Consider the following 23941-nt stretch of genomic DNA (forward strand, 5'->3'; position numbering starts at 1 on the left):
CAAGCTGCCCCTTCCTGCTGGATTTCATGTGTGTCATTTTCAAAATGCAGTTCCCATCACCTGCTCCAAGTGGCCTTGGCAGATGAGAACCAGAAGCAGCCGGGTGCACACACAGGGTCCCCTGGGGCCTGGATGTCAGCCTGGCTGCTGCCTCGCGGCACTGAGCAAACCACAGATGGACTGCTCCCCCTTCTGATTTGCAGTGTTTGCAGCTTGGATCTGTGCACTTACCTGCCAACCCAGGTTGCCAGTCATGGTGTTTGTTCTGCGTGGGGGGCCTGAGCAGAGGAAGCCACTGACTGTCAGTGAGGGGGCGCCTCCTGCACGGCCCCGAGGCCAGAAACCCTGTCCCTGTCCTGGGCTCAGGGCAGCAGACTTTCGCCCACTCCTCCAGGCTTCGGGTGTTGACAGCAGGGGATGGCATCCAGCAGCACCTGTGGGGGGGGTGGTCCTGTGGGCTACCTGGGGGTTCCTGCATCGTAGCAGGGGCTCTGGGTCCATGTCGGTCCTGGCTGCTAATGGGGTCCTGGTTGGTGAGTTACAAACGGCTCTGGTCAGCTCTCTGGAGCCGCCTGTTCACAGCAGCTTGTTTCTGCCTGTACAGGACACACTGCCTTTGAACTTTTGCTGTCAAGTGACTTGGTCACAGGACTAAGGAACAGAAGTAAAACTGCCAGGAGGGGTTTTGGGTTCGTGTGGCACTTTTTTGATACCAAGTCATGCACAGGCTCGGACAGGAGCCCTCACGGGGCAGCACCAGCCCTCCCCAGGACCCCCACAGTGGACCCAGGCCCAGCTGCTGCACCCACACTACTGGCTGCAGCCAGGGTTTGGGGTGCTGCCTGTCACCCCAGAATCCCTGCCTTTTTCTTTTTATGCCATTTACTTTGGTGGAAATCATGTTCACTGAACTTTGACCTCTGGTCTGGAACCACCTGTGGTGTCCACCACACCCTCTCACCTTCGGCCATCCCTGGGGGGGTGTCAGGAACGTGGCTCAGGCCCCACAGGCCGCACAGGGCAAACCCACTTGGTTCCGCCATAGGAGGCCTGGCACCCCAGGTGAAGGCTGATGTCAGGCCCTGGAGAGCAGAAAGCAGGGAGAGGTACCGGAGGGGAGTTGCAGACCGTGGGCCCTGCGAGGTGCCCCTGTGCACACGATAGGGTCTGTGGCCAGTTATCCCACACACAACCCCCAGGCCTAAGGAGCCTGGTGGAGCGCCCCCCCACAGGGCTGGTCCTGTGCTGCAGGAGCTTTCTGTTCCCCAGGAAGTCGCACCCCACCCTCCAGAGCATTTCACAAGTCACTTCCCCTCCAAGGCACGCCTGGCCAGCCACCTCCCCACTGCGGGCCCAGCCTCGTCTTCTCACCTGCGCAGAGGGGAGGGCTGAAATATAGAGAGGGCTGCAAGTTAGGCCGTTCGCCTCCCTCTCCGTTCATTCGGCCCACATGTATGAAGCTTTGCCATGTGTTGGACAGCGCAGAAGTAGCCACGGGAACACGGAGGAGCGACCCGATGGGGGGGGGGGCGACACAAGGGAAGGGCGGGGCGCGCACCCCCAGGTGTCCCAGGCCCCGCCCCTCCCCGCGTCCCGGGCCAATTGGCGGTGTGCGTGTGGGGGGTGGCTGGTGGCCTGGGCGGGGCGCCAGGACTAGACCCAACGCACAGAGCCGCGTCCCCACACTGCTCCTTGGGACCCAGACTCCTGTATCCTCGACCGAATCCCCAGACTGCGAGTCCTGGACCCACATCCGCGCCCCCGGACTCCAGGTCTTCGGATCGCTGTCCGTGCCCCCAAACGATTCTCATCGCGCTCCCGGACCCCAGGCGACCGGATCCCCGACCGCGCCCCCAGACTCGGAACCGTGGCCCCCATCCGTGCCTGGCAATGCGCCGTCTCGGGCTCTGGCTGCTGGGCGCGCTGTGGCTGCAGGGTGAGTGCTGGGCATGGGGCTCTGGCCGAGACCAGCCCGGGGAGGGCTGGTCGGCTGGTCAGCTGGCCTGCATCCGCGCTGTGCTCTGTCTGGGCTGGTCCCTGGAGGTCACTCAGCGTGGAGGACCCCCGCTTTGGACAGACTGACCTTCAAAAGACAACGGAGTGAAAACCGTGCCTGGGGCGTTCCCTTGGCTCCTACTCGAAATGGGCTGGGACAGCAGGGCTCCGGGATGGTCCTTGGGCCTTGGGGTGATTGACCACCCCCATCCCCTAAACACCCCCCCTCAGGCAGGCAGGGAAAGGAGGAGGACTGACGAGGTGGGGCCTGGAGTTGAGGGCTAGTAGTCTAGCCACAGGGGGGTCCCACTTCCCACCTGAGGAGGCCGGAACGCCACTCTGCCCTACCCCACCTCCGGTGGGTCCCTGCTGTCTTGGAACCGAGGGTGCTTTGAGATCCCAGATGAGTGCACCACCGGCCGTCCAGGCAGTTCCCCAGTTAGATGCAGTTCTGTGATTAGTTGAGATGGAAAGTGCCGGCCAGCCGTCCCCTTCCCCAGCGCCCCTCCTCAGGGCTTGTGTGGTCCTGGGTCCCAGGAGGGGAAGGGACCATCTGGGAGCAGGTTGTGGGCTCCTGGGAGGGCTGGCTTGGGGCAGAGTCTGCTGGCCCCACACGGGGCAAGTATCCTGTGGTCCTAATGCCATATCTGAGTCTGGTCCCCACACCGTCCTACCAGGGCCTGGGAAGGGGCCCCCCCAGGGCATGAGGGTGGGTGCCCTGCATACCTGCTGATCCCCTCCCTTCCCCAGTGGTCACCTCCAGTGCCCCCCTGCCCCACGTGGAGCAGTACGAGGTGGTGTGGCCCCAGCGCCTGCCAGGACCCCGTACCCGCCGAGCCCTGCCCTCCCACTTGGTAAGTCTGGTCTGGAAGCTGGCTTGGAGGGGCCCCAATCTGGCCCCTCAGAGCTGGTTTGTTAAAGGATTGTACTTCCTCTGTGTCCAGCCTGTTGTGAGGGGCCATTGTTGGGGCTGAGGCCCAGGTGGGCTTCTGGGCTTCTGAGTAGATTAGGGGGTGTCTCTGCTCCTGGAGGGTTTCCTCCTTTCCTCCTCTCGTCCCACCTTCCCCCTCCCTCCTCTCCCCCCTCACCTTCCTGCCTCCTGCCTTGCCCTGTGGGCAGGGCCACCGGCTGTCTTACGCTCTGAGGGCCTGGCCTCCGCTGAGGGTAGGCTGCTCCCTGTCTCCCTTCCAGGAGCCCTGCGGGTACTGGCCACTCCCTAGTCTCACTCAAATTCCTCCCTTGACTAGAGGGCGAGATGGCTCACCAGGAGCCTGTTGCGTTGCGTTTCGTGTTTGCTGTGACACACCTTTCTGGCGATTTAGGGGCTGGGCTGGGATTCCCCACAGCTGCCTGGGGGCAGTTCTGGAACCCACGTGGGTGTGTGTGAATGCACATGGGCGAATGTGTTAGGGAAGAGCCCTGTTCTCACCTCGGTGTCCCCCCTGGGCCCTCACCCCACCCTGCTGTTAAGGTGCATACCATCCCCGGGGTCAGGAGGGCAGGGAGGGGCAGGGCCTGGGGGGAGGGCACCTGGCATTGGAGTGGCTGCCCCACCCCCACTCTTTTGCTGCCTGTTGGGTTATGTGCCCCCTCCTTGCTTTCTGGGGAAGGAATGTCATCATCGTCCCTTTGTGGACAGATGGGGAAACTGAGGCCTGCCCTGGATCCTTTAGTACATCCCGGTATCCTTCACTAGCCTGATGCTGAGCAAACCCCAGGTCCTCTAAGAGCCTTTCAGGATGGGGTTCCCTGGCCTTGGGCTACACCGCTGCCCAGCCGAGCCACCCTTCACCTCCAGGTTTGAGGTGGGTGTGGCCTGGGCCAGAGACCCTCACTCTGGACCCCTCCCTTTTCCTGGCTCAGAGCCAGTACCCAGAGAGTGTGAGTTATGTCCTGGAGGCCCGAGCACACACCTTCACCCTGCACCTGCGGAAGAACAGGTAAGCAGGGGCCTAGGCCCGCCCAGCACACTGTGTCCTGGGCATCCAACTCTCTGGCCCAACCTCTTCTCCATGCCAGTCATGGCCTCTGGGGGTGGGGGAGGCAGGTGGGGCCCAGGGTGTAACAGTGGTTCAAAATTTTCCAGGGACCTGGTGGGCTCCGGCTACACCGAGACCTATACAGCCGCTAATGGCTCTCAGGTGACAGAGCAGCTGCAGAGTCAGGTAGGGACCTGGGCGGCCCTCCCAGGGTGGCTGGGCACCAGGAGTGGGCCTGCAGAGTTGTCCTGCCACCTCCCACAGGACCACTGCTTCTACCAGGGCCACGTGGAGGGCCACCCGCAGTCTGCCGCCAGCCTCAGCACCTGTGACGGCCTCAGGTGGGTGCTACAGATCCGGGAAGGGCACCCCTCACCTTCCGGAGCAGTGAACAGAGGCTAAGAAAGGGCCACATCTGGGGACCCCTTTCTGCACCTGGGTGTCTGGGCTCCTTTTAGAAGTGACAAGTGTCTGGACCTGTGAGGTGCCCACTGGGCAGGGGGCACTGTCCCCAGCACATGCCACTGTAGAGCGAGCCTCATACCTTCCAGTCCTTCTGTTCCTCCCCATGGGGAGGAGGGGTGCACTGGTTCTGAGCCACCTGCTCCCGCCTACCCTCAGGGGCTTCTTCCGGGCGGGCGCGGCCATCCGCTTGATTGAGCCCCTGGACGGAGGCAGTGAGGGGGCGCAGCACGCACTCTACGAGGCACAGCACCTGCGGCAGAAGGCGTGGACCTGCGGGGTCAGCAACACCAGCCTGGAGAGCATCCTGGGCCCCCGGACCTCCGCAGCCTTCAGGCCCCGGGTGAGGGGTCCCCACCCAGCTTCATCCCTGCCCCCCAGACTCCCCATGTGTTCGGGGCCAGTGGGTCTGGCTCTGCCCAGCAGCTGCAGAGACTGCTTCTTAGTCTGTACTGGTGCCTCCTGGACAGCCCCCGTCCCCCACACTGAGCTGCCGGGCCGGGCGCCAGCTCTTGGGCCCTGAAAGATGGTCAGTGTTTGGAGATGGGCCGAGGCCAGGAGGGCTGTGGCTGGGGGCACCAACTAGCTTCTTATCCCTGCGTTACAGAACTTGCCGCTGTCCCAGGAGACCCGCTATGTGGAGCTGTATGTGGTCACCGACAGCAGATTGGTGCGAGATCGGCGGAGGCGTGGCCGAGGGGCGGGGCGTGGCCGAGGGGCGGGGCGGGGCCGAGGGGCGGGGCGGGGCCGAGGGGCGAGGCGGGGCCGAGGGGCTGGGGCGGAGCCGAGGGGCGGGGCCGAGGGCGGGGCGGGGCCAAGGCCTGGCCCTCCCAGAGGCTGCAGGCTGAGCGAGGGCTGTCCTCCATCCAGTTCCAGCAGCTGGGGAGCAGAGAGGCTGTGCGCAAGCGGGTGCTTGAGGTGGTGAACCACGTGGACAAGGTGGGAACCGCTTCCCCACTGGGGGGGCCCCTAGGGGCTGCCAGGACCCTTGGCTCAAAGGTCCCTTCCAGACCAGGCATCACCCAGTTGGATATAGAAACCCTGATTGAGGAGGTGGGGGGCACCTGGAGAGGGGGTGTCAGCAGGTGAGGAGGGAGCTGGGACTCCCCCCAGGCTGTGTCCACACTGTGGTGGTCTCCTGGCCTCACTGTCCGGAGCCTGACCGGGGAGATCCCTGTCTTCTCGCAGCTTTATCAGGAACTCAAGTTCCGCGTGGTCCTGGTGGGCCTGGACATCTGGAACGGGCAGGACAAGATCCACATCAGCCCCGAGGCCAGCATCACACTGGACAACTTCCTGGCCTGGCGGGCGCAGCACCTGGTGGGACGACACCCTCACGATAACGTGCAGCTCATCACGTGAGTGGCGGCTGGCACACAGCATGGCCATCACTAGGGAGGGCTGCGTGGGGTCGAGGCAGCTTCCGGGGTGCCACCTGCAGACACTGCTCTTGTTTCCAGCCGGGTTGACTTCACCGGGAATACCGTGGGACTCGCCAGGATATCCTCCATGTGCTCCCGAGACTCGGGGGCTGTGAACCAGGTACGGGGGCATGGGCCTGCTTTGCCGCACTGGCTGGAGCTGCAGCCAGGGGCGGGCCAGACTTGGAGCTGAGCTGGACGCGTGAGGGGGTGGCCACGGGACTCCAGTCCACCTGCTGGTCCCCAGGCTGTCCCCATGAACTCCCGAATGGGTGCTTCCTTGGGAGGGTGCGTTGATGCTTTTGTGTTTTAAGAAGCGGTGCTGCAGGAAGGCCTTGCCTGGGGAGGTGAGGGCCGAGGGCGGCACGAGGGCGGCACCGGCCACACTGCTTCTCCCTGCAGGACCACAGCCCCCACCCCGTTGGCGTGGCATGCACCATGGCCCACGAGATGGGCCACAACCTGGGTATGGACCACGACGACAACGACATCCAGGGCTGCTACTGTCCCATGTCTCGTGATAGCGGCGGCTGCATCATGGCGGCCACATTTGGGTGAGGCTTATCCCAGATCAGCCTGACTGAGGGCCACCAGCAGAGCAGGGCGTCCTGCTGGACAAGGGGCCTGTACACCGGCCCGCCCCCTGATAGGCGCACCCCCCCCCCAGCTCTGTATTCCCCAGGAGGTTCAGCCATTGCAGCCGGGCCAATCTGGAGACGTTTGTGGAAAAGCCCCATATAACCTGCCTGACGAATGCCCCAGACCTCGACCGCCTGGTGGGCGGCCCTGTGTGTGGAAATGGCTTCGTGGAGCGCGGGGAGCAGTGTGACTGCGGCCAGCCCCAGGTACAGGGCCCAGCACCTGCCGCCACCCTCGGTCTTTTACCAACATAAGGGTGCCACGGGTCTCTGTCCTGCAGGTTAGGACGTCCATTCCTCACCCACCAGGCACCCTGCATACCCCCCTGTCTTCTGACACCTGCAACGAGCCATAGGGGACCGGAGGGAGGAAGCAACAAAGGCCTGCTTGTGGGAAGGCCCCAGCCCAAGTGAGGGCTGGTCATGGAGGGTGTGGGGCCCCGGGGTCGGCTCTGGAGCCTGGTGCTGGCCCAGCCCCCTGAGACCCTCCCCATTGCCCCCTGCTCCCCAGGACTGTCAGAACCACTGCTGCAACGCTACCACCTGCCGGCTGGTGGAGGGGGCCGAGTGTGCCCATGGCACCTGTTGTCATGAATGCAGGGTGAGCACGGGGCCCCCAGGCACCCCTCAGGTCTCCAACCCTCCTGTGCCCCACAGTCAGTGGGTGGGAAGGGGCCCAGGGAGGACCGATGACAAAGCAGCAGGTGTGGGTCTGCTTGGGCGCCTGCTGTTCCCTTGGTGAGCTTCACTGTGCTGGGCCAGGTGAAGCCGGCTGGCACGCTGTGCCGTGCCGCCAAGAACCTGTGTGACCTGGAGGACTACTGTGATGGCCGGCAGCCCGCGTGCCCAGAAGACGCCTTCCAGGAGAATGGCACGCCTTGCCTGGGTGGCTACTGCTACAACGGGGCCTGCCCTACGCTGGCCCAGAGATGCCAGGATTTGTGGGGACCAGGTAAGGTGGGCATGAGCCTGGCAGGAGAGCCACAGGCCTGCAGGGTGGTTTCGGGCCCAAGCCAGACGACTGACTGCTCCTGGCCCACAGGCACACGGGCTGCTGTGGAAACATGCTACAGCTACACCATCTCGTCAGACTGCAGGGGCCAGGTGCCCCTCGGCTCCCGCAGGTCAGTGTCCAGCCATGGCCCGCCTGCCCTGGCTCCAGGGCACAGGGTGTCCCTATAGGCAGGGCCGCCCAAGAGAGTCCTCTGCACAGAGGAGTCGGGGGTTCAGGCATCTCTCCGGGGGCCCATCCTGCTGTCCAGGACCCCCAGGCCTGAATGTGTTGCCCACTGCGGCTGGGGTGGTGGACATCCCGCTGTGGACCCCACAGCCTGTCCAAGTGTCCTAGGCCTTGTCTCCTGGCCACTCCCTGCGTCCCCCCTGAGCATGGTCAGTGTGCAAGGAACAGGAGACCTGGTTGAGCTGGCACCACAGCAAGTCCCTCTGTCCACAGAGTCAACAGGTGTGGTGTCCTGTTCTGCGAGGGCGGGCAGAAGTCCCCAGAGCAGCACTCCTGCACCCTGACCTCCTTCTCAGCTACTTGCCAGGCTCTTGTCCTGAGTGGCGGCCCCGGCTACGAGCCAGTGCCCGAAGGCACCAGGTGCGGCGAGAAGAGGGTGAGTGACAACAGCACCTACCATGCACACACGTCGGTCAGTTGCAGCTCTTGGGCTCCCGAGGGCTGTGGCCAGACACGAGCCTGGACCCGCCCCTGAGGCAGTCAGGCTGCTGGACCCCCAGGTCCCGGACAAGCGTCCCACGTGGCAAGCAGGGCGGTGCAGGTGGACCCCTGTGTTCTCAGCAGAAACTCAGGTGCAGGGGGAGGAGCCAGGAAAGCCCTCGCTCAGCTCACGTGATCCAGAAACCTCTCCATTGTGCAAGTCCCCACAGGGGACAGCTGGGGCCGGTCCTCTGTGGCCCTGGTAGCAGTGGTGGGCTGGGTGGCCACCGCCTGCCCCCTTAAAGCTCGCCCTGCAGGTTTTGGGTCGGCTTCAGCGGACACACAAGAGGGGGGCAGTGGTGCAGGCAGCTGCCTAAGGAGACCCCCTGCCCGCCAGGTTTGCTGGAAAGGACTCTGCGAGGACTTGCAAGTTTACAGAGATGCGAACTGCTCCGCCAAGTGCAACGGGCATGGGGTACGTGGCCTTGGGATGACGGAGAGTTGTAGGACAAGCCCAGGGGACAGGGCAGCGGCCTGGGCCCCGGGGACGCACCCTGCGTGTGACCTGCGGCCCACTGGGCTGGGGCTGCTCTGAGCGGGGCTGCGCTCAGCTCTTAGTGACACATCAGTGACGAGGGACCATTAGGTCACTGAGAGCTTGAAATAAAGGGGCTGGAGCAGCCCTTCTGAGCCCTGTTTCGGGGACGGGGTGTGTGTTCCTGGGACAGGCCACCACGGAGCTTAGAAAGCCCTTGTGTTCGGTCAGCACCCTCCTTTGGGCCCCAGGCGAAGGGCTGCTGCTGTCTGTGTGACGGAGCCCTGCACACCCGGCTCAGGGATGAGTCCAACCTGTCCCGGTCAGGGGGTCACAGCAGAACCCCTCACAGGCCTGAGGCTGGGCCTGGTAACTGCTGTGCAGGTGACGCCTGGTTGTCCCGCAGGTGTGCAACCACAAGAGGCAGTGCCACTGCCAGCCGGGCTGGGCCCCTCCCCACTGCACAGAGCTGCTGGCTGACATGCGCATAGGTAGGGCCCGCGTGCCCCCAACCCATTGGGGTGTTGTTAAAGATTCAGGCTTGGAGTCCCTGGGCATCCTGACCCTACAGGTCCAGGGCAGGGCCCACGATTCCATGTCCCCACCTCAGCCCCACATGAGGAGGGAGGTCCTGTCCTGGGGGAGGGACATGGGAAGTGCCGGGTTCCCAGCCCCTCCTGGGCCACCCACCCCCAATGTGTGTGGCTGGGCACAGCACCACAGCCTCTGGGGCCACCGTCACCAAAAGCCTGGACCACTGGTGTGACGTCCCGGGTCTCTGTGCCAAGCGTCCTCAGGTGGGCATTTGTCTGCAAGGAAGGGCGCAGGGGTCCCAGGAAGGCGCCAGTGCCAGGTGCCAGGTCCCAGGCAGTGTCTGTCGCCCGCGGGCCCTCCCAGCCCCTGCTGCCCATTGACGCCTGGCCTCGTGTGCCCCACAGCGTCCGAGAGCCTCCCGATGGGCGTGCTGGTGCCTATGTTGCTCTTGGGGGTGCTAGTGCTCGCCGTGGCAGGTGTGGTCGTCTACCGCAAGGCCGGGAGGCCCGCCTGGTGGAGGTGAGGGAGCACTGGGTGCAGGACGTGTGCAGGAGGCAGGGCCGCTCTCGCACTGCTGGGAAGCGGCCGCTGTCGCTCCAGGAGGAAGGGAGACCCCACTCCATGTAGCATGTCCGGGGGCCTTTGCTCCAGGCAGGTGACAGGTTGGTGACAGGTTGGTGACGTGGTGGCCCAGAGAGAGGTCAGCACTGGGATGACGTGGGCTCGGGGAAGCTGCCCCACCTGCCACCTGCTCTCAGTGGTGACCTTGCCCCCTGTGCCAGCTGCAGCACAACACACTTGCCCAGCGGCCTCAGACTTCCCGCCTGGACAACTGGACCCCAGAGCCGATGGGGCCCGGGACACATGAGGCCATGTCTCCTTTTTTGCCTGTTTGTGACTGATGAACCCTGTGGCGGGTGGCAAGGCACTGCAGCTGAGAGGTCCCCTGGTCAAGCCAGGGGATGCCATGCCCAGCGGCCCTCAAGTCCCTGGGTCAGACACTGAGGCCAGGACGCCCAGAACCGCCTTACTTTCTCCACAGGAACGTGGTCCCCAAGGCCGCCATGGGACTCTCCAACCCCCTGTTCCACGAGGGGGACAGCATGCCAGCTACAGGCAGGGCTCCAGTGCACACCGTGAGCCCCCCAAAGCCAGTCCCTACCATGCATGCCATCCACCCCAGCCAGCCCCCCAGGTCCACAGCTGCCACAGTGACGCCTAAACGACCACCCCCTGCTGTAAGCACCAGCCGGTTCCCCAGACCTTGGGGCCACCACGATGACGCTTAGAGGCGGGAATGGGTCAGGGCTGCAGGTCTGAGCACCTGTGGGAACGGGTGATAGAATTGGAGTTTCCACTTGCATCTGAGTCTTGGGGCCTCACAGGGTCTTTCTGAGGATGGTGTGCGGCCCAGACGCCCACCACTGCAGCCCCACACTCTTAGGGAACGGAAGTTGGAGGTCACATTTGGGTTTGGGGGCCTGCCAGATGGTGGGACAGAGTCCCCATGCACACACGTGGGAGGGCAGGAACCTTGGGTCCTGAGCTGGGGGGGCAGCTCCTGGAGGCAGCCACCAGGTGAGGTCCAGGCTCACGCCCCGTTTCCTGCAGCCTCCAGTCGCCATGTCCAGCCCACCCTTCCCAGTTCCTATGTACACCCAGCAGGCACCAGCCCAGGTGAGCAGTGGTGGGGGCTGCAGCCAGGCCATGAAGGTGGTGAAAAGCAGGTCCCGGGAGGCAAAGCCCAGGGGCTGGATTTGGAGGGCTGGGGAGCCCAGGCCAGTGAGGACATTAGCTGGTCCCAGGGCCCAAGGTCCTGACTGCACTTTCTCCTTCCAGCTCCCACCTGCTCCTCCCACCAAGCCCCTCCCAGAGCTGAAGCCCAGGCAGGTGAGAGCACATGGCCACTCGGCCACTCAGAACACTCCCGTGGCTGTTTCTGTGCCCTTCCTCCCCCTCCGTCTAGACCCCCAGCCTCCCCCACAACCCAAACCCCACAGAAGGGGGGGGCTCACCTGCAGACCTGCCCCCTTTGGGCTTACCCTGGAGCTCCTTTGCGGGCCACAAGGTCTGGCCCTGGCAGCACTGCTGCAGGGCCTGCCGACTGGCCACCTCGGCCCTTGACGAACACTGGCTCCCGCAGGCGGTTGCCTCAGCTGCTTCTGGCAAACGGGACAGCAGGAAGGGCCAGGCTTTCTCACCAAGCTGGGGTCCCTCCTGGGACAGGCTCCACCCACCTGATGCCCCCCTGTGTGTCACCAGTGTTGCTGACTCGTGCCAACCCCTCCCTGTAGAGCCCTGACTTCCCTTTGTATTCGTGTCTGAGATGGGACCCCTACCACCTCTTAAACTGTCACCCATGTGGGTTTTCCTGCAACAAACATTTACTGCTGTGCTCTTTTAATAGCCGTTCTTTATTTCTTTTTAACTTTTTATTTCAAACTAAGTTTAGACCTACAGAAAAGCTGCAAAACTGGTCATAGGAGGGTCTGACCAGCCAGATGGGGGAGAGTGGGCGGGCAGAGAGCTTTCTGACCCAGGAAGTGGTGGCAGGCTGTCCAAGGCTGCAGGGGAATCATGCTGGAGGCCCGCGGCTGCTCACGAGGGTCCTTCTGGGGTATCGAAAACGACACCTACCAGGCCCCAGCCAGGAATCCTGGGCCAAGGCTGAGCATGGCTGCTCGAGGCTGGGGCAGCCTCCAGCTCTGCCCTGGCTTCTCCCTGGGAAAGCGGAAATGAAAACAATGGCAAATTCCCACAGTGACTTCTTGGCTTTTGAACTTCCAAGATCCACATTCTGGCAATTTAAGAGCTTTCCATGGGCTAGGTTGGGGTGGTGTGGGGGCATTGGGTTGAGGGTGACGGGTGCCTAGGGGAGCACTTCTCGTTAGAGATCTCAGCAGAAAATCCTGCAGGCTGGTCAGAGCACAGCAGAGCCCTTAGGAAGATGGTTAGGGACGGTTAGGTGGCACCCCTGTCACTGTGTCTGCCTCCTCCCAGGTGGTCAAGCCTAGCTCTGCGCCTCCAATACCACCGGTCAAGCCCAAGGCTGGAATGGCCAACCCTGGACCCGCTCAGGTGAGCCCCTTACCCAGGGCAGTGTCCACCCGCAGGGGTGGTGGAGTGAGCTCTTTCCCCAGCAGGCCGGCTGGGCCACTGCCCTGAGACGGCTGCGTTCTCCCAGGAAGGAGAAATGTCAGCTGCAGGTTAGTTTTACCATCTGGTTGATACTTTGACAGAGGGCTTTTCAATGACTGCCCCTTCCACTGGCTGTTCGGTTGTCTTCACCTACTCGTGTAAGTACGAAAGTCTGTGTTTATGGGTGTTAGCTGTGGGTATTGTGGCCGGCACAGCTGCCATTCTCTGTGTGCACAGGCCCATCGTATTGTGGGCCAAAGGAAGAGTCTACATTTTACAAGATGGAGAAGGAACTCTCAGTTGTGTTCCTTGTAGCAGCTGCTTGTTAATATTAGTTTGTTTTTCCTCCTCCAAGGGAGCTGCTGGCCCAAAGGTTGCACTGAAACCCCCCATCCAGAGGAGGTGATGGGCCGCTCACAGCATCCCGGGGGCACCAGCACACCTGCCTGGAAGTTGCCTGTTGTTCAGGTTGAAAGAGCCACGTGAGCCTTGCACCAGCCGACACACAGCTCTGCCCAGGCCTTTGGTGCCCCCTGATGTGCTGGGTCCACTGTGAGACATCCTGGCTGAAGAGCCAGCTTCTCGCAGCCAAGGTCACGGTCAGCATGGTAGGGTCACAGCCCGGCCTCCAGGCTCAGGGCTCCTGGGCTGGACCCTCGGTCGCTGTGCTGAGCTCTCAGCCTCACTGACCACACTTAGCTCAGTGTGTCTGCAGTCGCCAGGCTGCGGGTGCGTGCTCAGCTCCTTGTGGCATGTGTGTGAGTGTGTCCCCACAGCCGCTGGCCGCCCTCACCATGTTGAGGCCAGGATCTCACTCCACCAGCTCGCAGGCCTCCCGTCCAGGCAGGACGGCGCTGTGTGTGCACCGCCCCCAGGGTCAGCTGGGCACAGGGCGGCAGCCAGTGCATTGCATGTATACCCAGACTGCAAGCCCCTCAATTTTCGGAGCTGTTTCCCTGCGATTTAAGAAAGCAAGCTTGTTTTTACTAATAAATTATTGATCAAGTTATGACTGACAGATTTGTATTGGATGAGTGGAAAATGGCGCATGCTAAATAATGTGAAATTCACCTTAATTTAAGGGTCCAAAGCTTCTTAAAATGTGTACTGTACATGGACGTCAACTTTTAACCTTATTTTCTGCCTAGATTTTGTCATAGACCCCCCCCCCCAACTGAGCCGTCCTGGTCCACCAGGCCCCACACCCCACCCCGCACCTGGAAACGCCAGCCCGGTCTCCGGGCAACGGCCCCAGGCCCCTTCGGGTCGACCCGTAGGGCCCCAAGCCTTTCCAGCTCCGGCTCCCGGCAACCGGCCCGACAACCAGCCCCGCCGCCATGCAGAGCCCCCTTACCGAGCCCCCGGCCTCCACGTTGGGCTGGACGGGCTCCCGCGTGGCTGCCCCAAGCGTCCCCGAGCCCGGGGCTTCAGCGACGGCGGGGAGGGCGGCGAGGGCCCCGAGGCGGAGATGGATGTGGCTGGCCAGGCGGACGACCAGGGAAGGGCCAGCGTCTCGGGAAGGGACCCAGGTCCCCAGCTCCCTGCAAAGTGCTGAGGATCCCGGAGCAGGAGTGAGGGGCGCGCTGGAGGGGATGGCAGGACGCGAGAAAGGAGAGGAGGCCAAGATGGGGCACTGATGCCCCAGAAGCAGGAATGTGGCTGCATTCAGTCCGGCTCCTGGGGAATTCCCTGCCCAGCTCTCCCTGGGGAGGGCGAGGCAGACTCGGGGTTCCCTCCAGCACCGCCTGTGACCCCAGCAGGCCTCCTACAGCCTTCTCCCCGGGGCAACCGCACCCTGGGCCCAGCAGTCGCTTCCCCAGTGCTCCTCATCCACCTCGGGGGCCACGGGAGACTGACGATGTTGGGGAAACCGGCACTCGGCTTCCGAGCAGCTCACCTTGCGCCCCTGCCCCCCCCAGTGATGCTGGCCGAGATCCTGAAGCACTTCCACCCCCAGCTCGTGACCTGCACAGCTATGTGCCCACCTGCAACACTGACCAGAAGCTCAGCAACCGGAGCGTGCTGAGCAGGCAGCCACCACCCTGCAGGCTCCCCTCCCTGCCCTCCTGGAGCCCCCCCAACTCCCGTCTGTGAGGGCCCGCCCTCCACAGCGGGTCTGTGTGGGCAGCCTCTTCCCAGCCCCTCCTGGTCTCTGGGACGTGTTCTCAGGCTGTCTCCTTGCTCTGGGTTTCCCCCACACCCTCCTCAGTGTCTGTTCCTGTCCCCTGGAATCTCCCCGTCAAGAGGACAACAGCGGTCACCCTGCCAACCCACTCGCTGTGTGTCCAGCCCACTCCAGCCACACCTCTCACTCGCTCACTCAACAGTAATTGTGGAGCCAGGGTGCTCCAGGTGCAGCAGACAGCAGCCCCTGCCTTTGTGGGACTGAGAATCTCCAGCGGAGATGTAAATAGGACAGGTGTTGAGTGTGATGAGTTCCATGAAGGACAAGGCAGAGTCCCTGAGTGAAGCGGGGTGACCTGTGGGTGCAAAAGGAGGCAGTGGGGGGAGGGGAAGCAGAATGCAGAGTCCCTGAGCCCCTGTGGGGGAGCTGGGGGGACGGGCCTTTAGAACCACCAAGGGTCCCTGGAGGCCATGCTGAGAACCGGCTCCTTGCCTGGGCAGGTTCTGACAGCACTTGTTTCAGAGGGCCGTGAGGGGAGGCCAGGGGAGGTGGCTGCCCTAACCCCCAGGGGCGACAGGGTGGCCATGGCAGGCCCATGTGGGGTGTAGTGGCAGTAAGACGTCAGATTCTGGGTGCTGGAGCAAAGCGTGGCTCAGGCAGGACGATGGGGTCTGTCGCAGAGAGCCCTGCCACACTTACTAAGGAGATGGTGGCCCTGGCTGGAACATGCTGAGCCTGAGCGCACAGGGCAGTGCCTGTCACCCTGATGAGGTGGCTGGGAACAAGATGGCCGCTAGGCCTCCACAGGTGCAGGGACAAGAAGCCCCCCCCCCCCCCCCCCCCCCCGTGCCAGCCTCCCCCTCTGAGGAAAGCTCGGCTCACCACCTGGCCCCACCAGGCTGACTGCTGAAGGCTGCATGCCCCCACCCCCTGCTTCCTTCACAGGAAAGGCTTTCACAAGTTGCGTTTCTGTGTCTCAGAGGCGGATATCCGAAAGGTGGTGGCCATCATGCCTGGGGCCATCGAGCCCATCTTGTGTGCGCTTCGGGAAAAGGTGGTGGATTGCAGCACTGGCCCACAGGACCCAGCACAGCCGTAAGTGCTGGTGCGATCACGTGGGCCAGGTCCCTTTACCTGCCACTGAGAGGGAAACCGGGACATCAGTGGTGATGAAGTCCCTGGTCCCGGTACTGGGCCACGCAAATTTCACAATGGCTCCTTCCCAGGCCTGCGCAGGCTGCACCCTCTCCCCTCCCCTCGCCCCCTCCAGTCTGTGACTGGGAGATGCAGGGAGGCCGGTGCCTGATGAGGTGGGGAGTAAGGCCCTGCTGGCCACATCTCACTACAACCTCCCAAATCTGTGCAGGACCCACGAGTCTCCAGGCCTGATGTTGACGGAGTATGCGTGGGGCTCACCACCCCTCCACACGCTGGTAGTATCTGAACCTCCTGGGGGGAAACGTAAGGGGCAGCACCAGGGGACAGGCACGTGGGGCTCTCATGTTAGGGGCCACGCAGGGTGGTTGTTGTTCAGGGGACATCTCCAAACTGGGGGCCGCTTGGCGACATCTAGGGCTGCGCCCGCGCGTCAATGTCAGCCAGGCTGTGCCCACATGGTACTTACTGCCCGTATGGGCTCTGCCCCTACCCCCACGTGCTGTTGCCAGGCTAGGCTCCTCTCAAGGCAGGTACCTGAGCTGACATGCCCACTTGCCCACTGCTGAGCTCCCCAGTACCCTCCAGCGTGAAGACCCTCCTGAGTCAGAGGGCTCCGGAGAAGATGGGCCCCTGTATTTGCAGAGGGTGGGCCCGTCTCCCAGCCCGCTGCTGGCCCCCAGCCACCCTTCTCCTCCAGCCCACAGGGTTTAAGGCCAGGTGTTTGCCTTTCAGTCGGGACCCAGCTGGTGGGCCCTGGGAGCACCTGGAGCCTGGAGTGCAGCAAAGGCTGGAGGAAAAGGAGCAGGCGCTGGCCGTTCTGCAGGAGATGGTCCAGGTACCGTTCCCAGGGCTCCCTCAATGCCTGCGCACCCCAGGAAGCGGAGGGACTGGCTGTAGGTGTCGGGGGAGGCTCAGACCCAGTGTGGGGTGTGGCAGTGGATGGGGCAGGCAGGGTCCTTGACCAGGGAGAACCACATCTCGTTTGGTTATTTAAAAAACAATTTAACGATGGAATATTCCAAACACACCCAGAAACAGAACTCACCACCTAGCCTCACCAGATACCAAACCCCGGGGCCCATGTCCCAGAGGCTACAGTCAGTCACAGGCGTCACCCAGGCGTGCTGGACAGCAGGCCCAGGGTTGTGGGAGCCAAGTCAGGGAGCAGAGACTCCCACAAGGTGCCGGCCCCTCGACTCCTTCACCAAGGGTCTGCAGCGGTCCAGAGTTCAGGAAGAGCTCAGGCCCCTCACTGCCGTAGCAAATGACCACCCTGTGCCCCCCAAACCCTGTGGGGGCACTGGCTGCAGCTTCAGACCCCAGATGGGAGTTGCAGGCTGCACAGTGGGGCTCAGGGCCAAAGGCGTTGGCGGAACCGTGGTAACGGTGGTTCCTGGGTGGGTGCCCTGGTCCTGGTGAGCTGTTTTCTTGAGGAAGCAGCAAAGTGATATCATCGTGTGGTTTGCGTGTGCTGGAGGAGAGCAGACGGAAGTGATGAGGCGGCTCAAAGCTGCTGTCTCAGCGAGGGCTCTGGGAGCCCCTTGCACCCACACCTATGCTGTCCGTGCACTAACCAAGTGAACCTTCACTGTTGTGTTTTACGAAACCCCGAGAGGAAAACAGCTCCACCTGGTGTCCGGTGATTGTCACTGATGTGGGTGGGTACTGGGCAGGGGTGACCACTGCTCAGGGACCGTGGGGAAATTCCTCGGTTTTGTCGAGGAAGCCAGCGTGCAGGGGCAGGCGCCTTCTGTGTCGCCGAAATAGGAAGTGCAGCACTCAGTGTACGCTTTGCAGCTTGGTACTGAGGAGTGGGCATGGGGAAGGGCGTGGCCAGGATGGCCCCCTGTGGTGGCTGACCCGTGCCACCCAGGGTTCAGGAGAGGGTCTGTGTGCTGATGCTGCCTGCCTCGGCCAGCTGGTCTGGAGGGCTCTGTCGTCAGCTGGCGTCGGCCGTCACACTGTGGCTTCACTGTGGACATGGTGTTTGGGGCATGTGAGACTTCAAATTCCACTCCTCCAGTTTTCTTGCTGGAGTGTGGCAGGGTCTCTGGCTCCAGTAGGGGACAGTCTGTGACACAGCTGGATGTCCTCCATGCAGAAGGTGAGGGTGACGAGCTGGGTGGCCCCCACTGCACCATCATTTTTCAGGATAGCGTTTTCTTGGCAATTAACTTTTAGAAGTGAACTTGGCACATACTGTCCAGCCACAGTGATTGCATTCCATCAGCATTAACACACAGGTGCTGAGCAGGCTGCAGAGGGGCCCAGGGGAGCCGGCCCTCCGGTGACCTTCCCTCTCTGACTATCATGCTGGTCCCCAGGACCTTTCCTGAGGGCCCCAAGTCCACCTCCCCCCACGGTGTCCCAGTCGAGGGCCTGGGGTCTGACCGCTGGCCATCCTGCCTCGCCGTGGGCTGGCTGTAACTGGCTGGTGCTGGCAGATGGACAGGGCGTCAGGGTGCCTGATGTTAGTCAGAGATGTGTGTTTTCCTGAAGATTTTGCAGATGAAGGTGGTGAGGCTGGAGCATCTGGTCAGGCTGACGGAACAGCGGATTGCGGAGCTGACGAGACGCCGGGATGAGCTGATGAACGAGTCCACAGAGAAAGGCTCCTCTGAGAGGGTGGCCACCCTGCCCGAGTCAGCCAGACCCTGAACTAACTACTTGGGACTCCGCCGGACCAGGGCTTCCAGATGTGGCTACACACCGTCCAGCAGGCTCGGAGGGAACACTGCAAAGGGCTGGGGTCGGGGCTCAGCGTGTGGCATTCACGCGCGTCCTGGCAGTTCCCAGCTGGTGTCTCCTGAGCTTTATATCCCCACCAGCCACTCTGGATGTGAAGACCTGCGTCTGGTTCCCCTGAGCCCGGAGGAGTCTTGTCGTCCTTTTCTGTGTGTTGCTTATAGGACCCACCCTCGCTGCCTGGCCGGCAGTGTCCTGCGTCAGCCAACCCGAGTCCTGTGGGAAAATGGTTCCTTGGGGACACGTCTCTCCACTTTGCTCTGGGATTTTGAGGTTCATGGTGCAGCTGGGACCAAGGGAAGGGTCCCTCCCAGTCCACAGGGGGTCCCTGGCCCTGGGGAGGAGCCTTGCCTCGGGCCCTGCCCGGAGGGTGGGCAGGAAGGCCCCAGGCAGGCAGTCGCTGGCCCTAGGTTGGGGGCGTTAGGGGCGGGGTGCTGGCGTGGCCGGGACGCCCCCAGACACGGAGGGTGGCTGTAGGGACAGGCAGGGGCTGTGGCCTGCTGGCTCCTCTGGCCTGGCACCAGCCTCCCCTGCTCCCCAGTCCATGGGGGCTGGAGCACAGCCCGAGCCCTGGTTCTACTCCCACTCCCAGGCCTCCTGGGCTGAGGGGGTGGGGGAACAACCCAGGAAGCAGTGTAACAGCCACAGACTCAGGGTTTCAGCCTGAGTCAGACAGCCACATGCTCCCTGAGTCAGACAGCGTGTCCGGTGGCCCCCCAGCAGCACAGGATGGGTCTGAGGCCCATGGTGAGAGAACTGGGGCTTAAGCCCCTAAGAGGCACCATGGAGCCAGGTGACCTGCTGGTCAGCCTGTACTCTGGGGCGAGAAGGCTCCCATGGGCCTGGCGGGGGGCTCCAGACCCGCTGGTGTGGGAACTGGGGCTATAAGCAGCACACGCCTGGCCCTGTGTGGGGAGCGGGAAGATCTGCCCAGAGATGGGGGCTCCCAGCAGCTGGGGGAGGGGCAGGAAATAGCTGGGAAGGGCCTGGCTCGGAGGCTGAGTCAGGACAGGCCTGGGCGGCTTCAGACCTGGCCAAGGGCCTGGGTGGGGCTGCAGGAACCAGGACTCGGTGGGGGTGGTCTTCATGGTACAGCAAGGGGGCTGCCGCTCTGCTCTGGGGCCCAGACACACACAGACACACATGCACACGCGTGTGGAAGCAGGAGGACTCACCCCTGGCCACACTGGGCCTGCTGCTGAGCAGAGGCTGCTGCGTGTGTGTGTGTGTGTGCGCGCGCGCGCGCGCGCGCATGCACGTGCTTCCACTTTGGGGTGGAGACAGGACGGAGTTTGGGAATTGGCCAGGGTGACGGTGCCACCTGGCAGGGACGGGGAGCAGGTGCTGAGTATCAGGTGCCTGGAGGCCAGGGATGACCCCAGGGGAGGAGCGCCACACCTGGCGGGCTGTGTGGGGGAGGGTCCAGCCACAGCCCCGCCTGCCGCCAGCCAGCTCGAAGGCCCAGGCCTGGCCTCGCTCCAGACAGAATCCTGTTTCAGCAGTAGGACTCATCTGTGACGCAGGTGCCCTGTTTAACGTCATGCTGTGAGTCACACCAGCCAGCTGTTCCCCTCGTCACTGTCACCATGGGAAGAACTTGGACTCAAGGTTAAATTTAGGACAAAACCTGAAGCCAGGCCAGTCCCATCCTGTGATGGGAAGTGAAGGCGCTCCCAGCTCAGCCACCTTGGTCCAGCTCAGCGTTGACTTTCTGTTGAGGCAGAGAAGTGGCCGGCTCGGGGCACAGGGGCCCATGCGCCACCTCCGCTATTCGTGCTCCATGATATCGGTAGCACAGAAAATGCTAGAACCAAGTGACTGTCACAAAAGTGACCCATGGTGACAAATACCTTTGTCCCTGTGTCCAAAGGTGAAGGCAGAGTGAAGGGGGCAAAGACGGGTCTGAGTGGGGTGTCAAGAGCCCTTCCTCGGGAAGAATCGCATGGACGGGCCCTGGGAGAACGGGAGGCAGACCCCCTCACTCTGCTCAGACCCACTCTGCTGGCCATGGGCTCAACTAGCGTCTGCTTGTAGATTCAGGTCACTCGGCACTCTTCTGCTGTAACTGCACCGAGCAGACAGACAGCCCCCCCAACACAGACCAGAACTTTAGGGTGTTCGTGAAGCGGGGAGGTGGGTGCTAAATATTTCATAATAATATAAAAAACTTTTTAAGGGGGAACATTAGGATGCAGAGGGTTGTAAATGTGAAGGGCAATTAGAAACCCACTTTGCGGGCAGGCGATGTCACCACACCTCAGGCCCGCCCACCCTGGTCAGTGAAACCCGGAGCGAGGCTGGGTTTCTGGAACCCACTTCCTCAGTTGTGAAATGGGGAAGTGAAGGTGCCCGCCCACCCGCAGGGTGGCAAGTACTACGCTGCGGGGCTGGGCCTGGACGCAGCACACCATCTGGGAGCCCCGGTGGGTTGGCCCAAGGGTGACCCCGCGTGGCCAGTGTGGAAATCACACCTTCCCAACCCTTCCTTAAAAATTGGCAGCACGCTGTGACACAGGTTTGCAAATCCCTGAACCAGCAGACCTGGTGTCATGCAGGGTGTCATGTGGGGTCTCAGCTCCCGCTCCCCCCATAAGAACGCAGGACATGGTGAGGCCAAAAAGGAACACCCACGGAGCCATGGACAGGGGGTCACACCACTATCGTCTCACTGGTGGCTGGGCTGGAGACACAGGAGCAGGAGCCACACGATCCACAATCCGCTGTCTGCTTCTCTGCCAACCAACCAACCTCACTTGCTAACTGCAATCCACGCATGCTAGCTCAGCCACCATCAGTCCTTCTGGGCACAGCCAGACTTCCTAGGCTTCAATCTGCCATGCTAACTGCCATGGCAGTTATATTAGTGGCCAATGGCTCACAGGTTACAGCTGACGGCCAACTAGCCACAGTTGATGGCCACTTACTACCTGAGTGAGCACCTTTCAACATAAGACCGAGAGCCTAGAAACTGCACTTGTGGTTCTGTCCCCACACTCCATACCTCCAGGGTCTTGCCTCACAATCTACGCGACAAGCATCTTCCGCGAGGGGCCCTGTGCGAGGAGCCTGGAGGTGAATGTAATATCCTGGACACAGCCAGGCTCTCTGGGCACAGCCAGGGTTTCTCAGGGCAGCACCAGTCCTTCTGGGTACAGCCAGACTTCCTGGGCTTCTTAGGGTACCACCAGTCTCCCCAGGCACAGCCAGGGCTCTCAGGGTACCACCAGTCTCCCCAGGCACAGCCAGGGCTCCTCAGGGCACCGTGCTGGAACAATAATGGCTCACAGCCAAGGTGCCCACATATTCTTGATGGCGGCCGGTCAAGACACAAGAAGCAAACATCCACTGGTTCCACTACATGGTGGTACGTTCCCAAGCAAACAGTCAAGCGGTCCATCAAATCAGGGATAGAAGGCAATTGCCCATAGCCCACAGTCATTCGCCAGGGCTGTGCGTTGGCCTCACGTGTGCCCTCTCCACAGGGCGAGGGCTCCGAGTCCTCCCCAACCTGGGGGTGAGGGACGACTCTGACCTCACTGGCATCTCCCACGGAGGACTCAGCAAGCGTTTCCTCCTGGGACTACAAGTCCCGCATCCGGGCTGCCTCAGGAAGCACTTCCCAGCCCACAGGGCCGTAAGCACCTTCGCTTTCTCCGGCCCATGCTGGTTGGGGAACCGTCCATGTCTTCCCACCCCTCCACGGGGGTCCAGCTCTCCAGCAGCTGCTCCTTCTGGTCTTCCTGAGACTGAGTGTTCATACGCACAAACTGCTCCACCGCCCTTTGGAGAGCTTTGGCCGGCACCGTACCCTGCCAGCTGTGCCAGTGTCATGTGGGGTCTCTGGTCCCGTTCCCCACATAAAAACACAGGACATGGTGAGGCCAAACAGGAACACCCATGGAGCCATAGGTGGGGGAGTCATACCATTATATTCTTGCTGGCGACTGGGTTGGAGACAAAGGAAGCGGGAGACACACTATCAGGAACCTGCTGTCTGCTTCTCTGCAATCTGCAATCCACACTCCACCGTGCTAACTGCAATCCACGCTTGCTAGCTCAGCCACCATCTTCTTGCTAGCCCCCATTTGCTGCTAGCATAGCCATGGCAGTTATATTAGTGGCCAATGGCTCACTGGTTACAGCTGACAGCCAACTAGCCACAGCTGATGGCCATCCAATCACAGTTGATGGCCATTTACTACCCGAGAGAGCACCTTTCCACGTGAGGCCGAGAGCCTGGAAACTGCACTCCTGGCTCTGTCCCCACACCTGGCCTCCTCGCCTCTGCAGGAAACGACCTGGAACCCAGTCAGCCAGAAAACTGTGAGGCTGCAGCAGCCTGAATGAGGGTGGTGGGGTGGCCCCGTGTGGGCCAGATGAACACAGGAAACCCTGACCCCCACAGTCCCATCTGCCCAATGCCCCCCCACCCTTCCCAGCTCCTGGGTTTGCACGTTTCTGTGAATTTGGGAAGACTGGATTTGACTTTTTAGTACTCTGGCATCCAACTAGTTGTTGCCAGATGTGTACTTGAGCGAGCAGGGGCTGGGAAGTGCTGACCAGGCCAGGAAGGACAGCGCTGCTGCGGACACACCTCCAGGGACCCCAGGCTGAGCTGGTCCCAGGGCTCCCACAGGCTTCAGCTCAAATGGGACCCAGCAAGGAGATGTGCCTGTCCCTGCCTCCTCTGCTCCAGCTGCACCCGCTGAAAGGAGCATGACCGCTGTGTGCTCAGGTGCAGGCCCTCCAGTGGCCGAGAGTGGGAAGAGCAAGATGGCCGAGTGAAAAGTGAAGCATGATGGGGAGTGGGGAGTGGAGGGAAATGAGGAGTGGAGCCTGACATTCTAGAATGGGTGGCCAGGTGTGGGCAGACTCCCAGAGAGCAGTTTCCAGGCTCTCGGCCTCACGTGGGGAGGTGCTGGCTCAGGTAGTAGATGGCCATCAGCTGTGACTAGTTGGCCATCTGCTGTTACCAGTTAGCCATTGGCCACTGACATAACTGCCGTGGCTAAGCTAGCAAGTGCGGATTGCAGTTAGCAAGTGAGGCTGGTTGTTGGTTGGTTGGCAGAGAAGTGGATGGCAGGCTGCGGATCGTGTGGCTCCTGCTTCCTGTGTCTCCAACCCAGCCGCCAGCGAGACTAGAGTGGTCTGACTCCCCTATCTAAGGGTCTGTGGGTGTTTCTTTTTGGCCTCACCATGTCCGGCATTCTCGTGTGGGGAGCGGGACCAGAGACCCTGCATGACACCAGGGAAAGCCACCAAGACTGGCTTTTGAGGAAATATGTGAAGAAAATGAGGTGGCCGGTTGTTCAGACTGAGGAGCAGTGGGTGCAGAAGGCCTGGGACGGAGAGCCAGGGGTGGGGATCACGAGGGGGAAGTCTTGCCCCGAGGAAGATGGAGGCGCGGGAGGGCACCGGGCAGGCCAGAGGCTCCGCATTCCAGCAGGGAGGTCGTGGCCACAGTGTGGAGGGGCCTGGGTGCAGGGAGACAGCCGGAAGCACGTGTGGACGGGCAGGTACACGCACTGCACGCAGCTGGCAAAATGATGCC

At 62.2% G+C, this 23941-nt stretch overlaps 1 protein-coding gene and 1 pseudogene across 6 annotated transcripts; both read left to right on the plus strand.

The window, feature by feature from the left end:
• Nucleotides 1-1614: 1614 nt before the first annotated feature.
• ADAM8 (ADAM metallopeptidase domain 8) lies at nucleotides 1615-13472 on the plus strand. 5 transcript variants are annotated; one of them, XM_081074554.1, is made up of 24 exons: nucleotides 1648-1936; nucleotides 2746-2849; nucleotides 3859-3935; nucleotides 4082-4160; nucleotides 4239-4315; nucleotides 4596-4779; nucleotides 5044-5106; nucleotides 5307-5375; nucleotides 5625-5794; nucleotides 5897-5978; nucleotides 6260-6411; nucleotides 6525-6702; nucleotides 7007-7096; nucleotides 7258-7447; nucleotides 7538-7619; nucleotides 7949-8111; nucleotides 8553-8630; nucleotides 9097-9181; nucleotides 9629-9743; nucleotides 10267-10462; nucleotides 10836-10901; nucleotides 11064-11114; nucleotides 12225-12302; nucleotides 12718-13472. In XM_081074554.1, the coding sequence occupies exons 1-24, from the start codon at nucleotides 1891-1893 to the stop codon at nucleotides 12766-12768; spliced, it is 2526 nt and encodes an 841-aa protein (XP_080930680.1). In that variant the 5' UTR covers nucleotides 1648-1890; the 3' UTR covers nucleotides 12769-13472. The 5 variants fall into 5 exon arrangements, with proteins under 5 accessions (XP_080930681.1, XP_080930680.1, XP_080930678.1 ...); XM_081074555.1 differs by lacking the exon at nucleotides 12718-13472 and having other exon boundaries at nucleotides 1615-1936; nucleotides 12225-12489; XM_081074552.1 differs by lacking the exons at nucleotides 1648-1936; nucleotides 2746-2849 and having other exon boundaries at nucleotides 3616-4160.
• Nucleotides 13473-13998: 526 nt separating this feature from the next.
• Nucleotides 13999-18303, plus strand: LOC308508211 (sperm flagellar protein 1-like; annotated as a pseudogene). Its single transcript has 6 exons — nucleotides 13999-14392; nucleotides 15433-15586; nucleotides 15854-15923; nucleotides 16206-16290; nucleotides 16378-16480; nucleotides 18145-18303. The product of its transcript is annotated as a sperm flagellar protein 1-like (transcript).
• The last annotated feature ends 5638 nt before the right edge of the window (nucleotides 18304-23941 follow it).

This window comes from Rhinolophus hipposideros (assembly GCF_964194185.1).
Source record: "Rhinolophus hipposideros genome assembly, chromosome: 15".
In the NCBI taxonomy this organism is placed as follows: Eukaryota; Metazoa; Chordata; class Mammalia; order Chiroptera; family Rhinolophidae; genus Rhinolophus; species Rhinolophus hipposideros.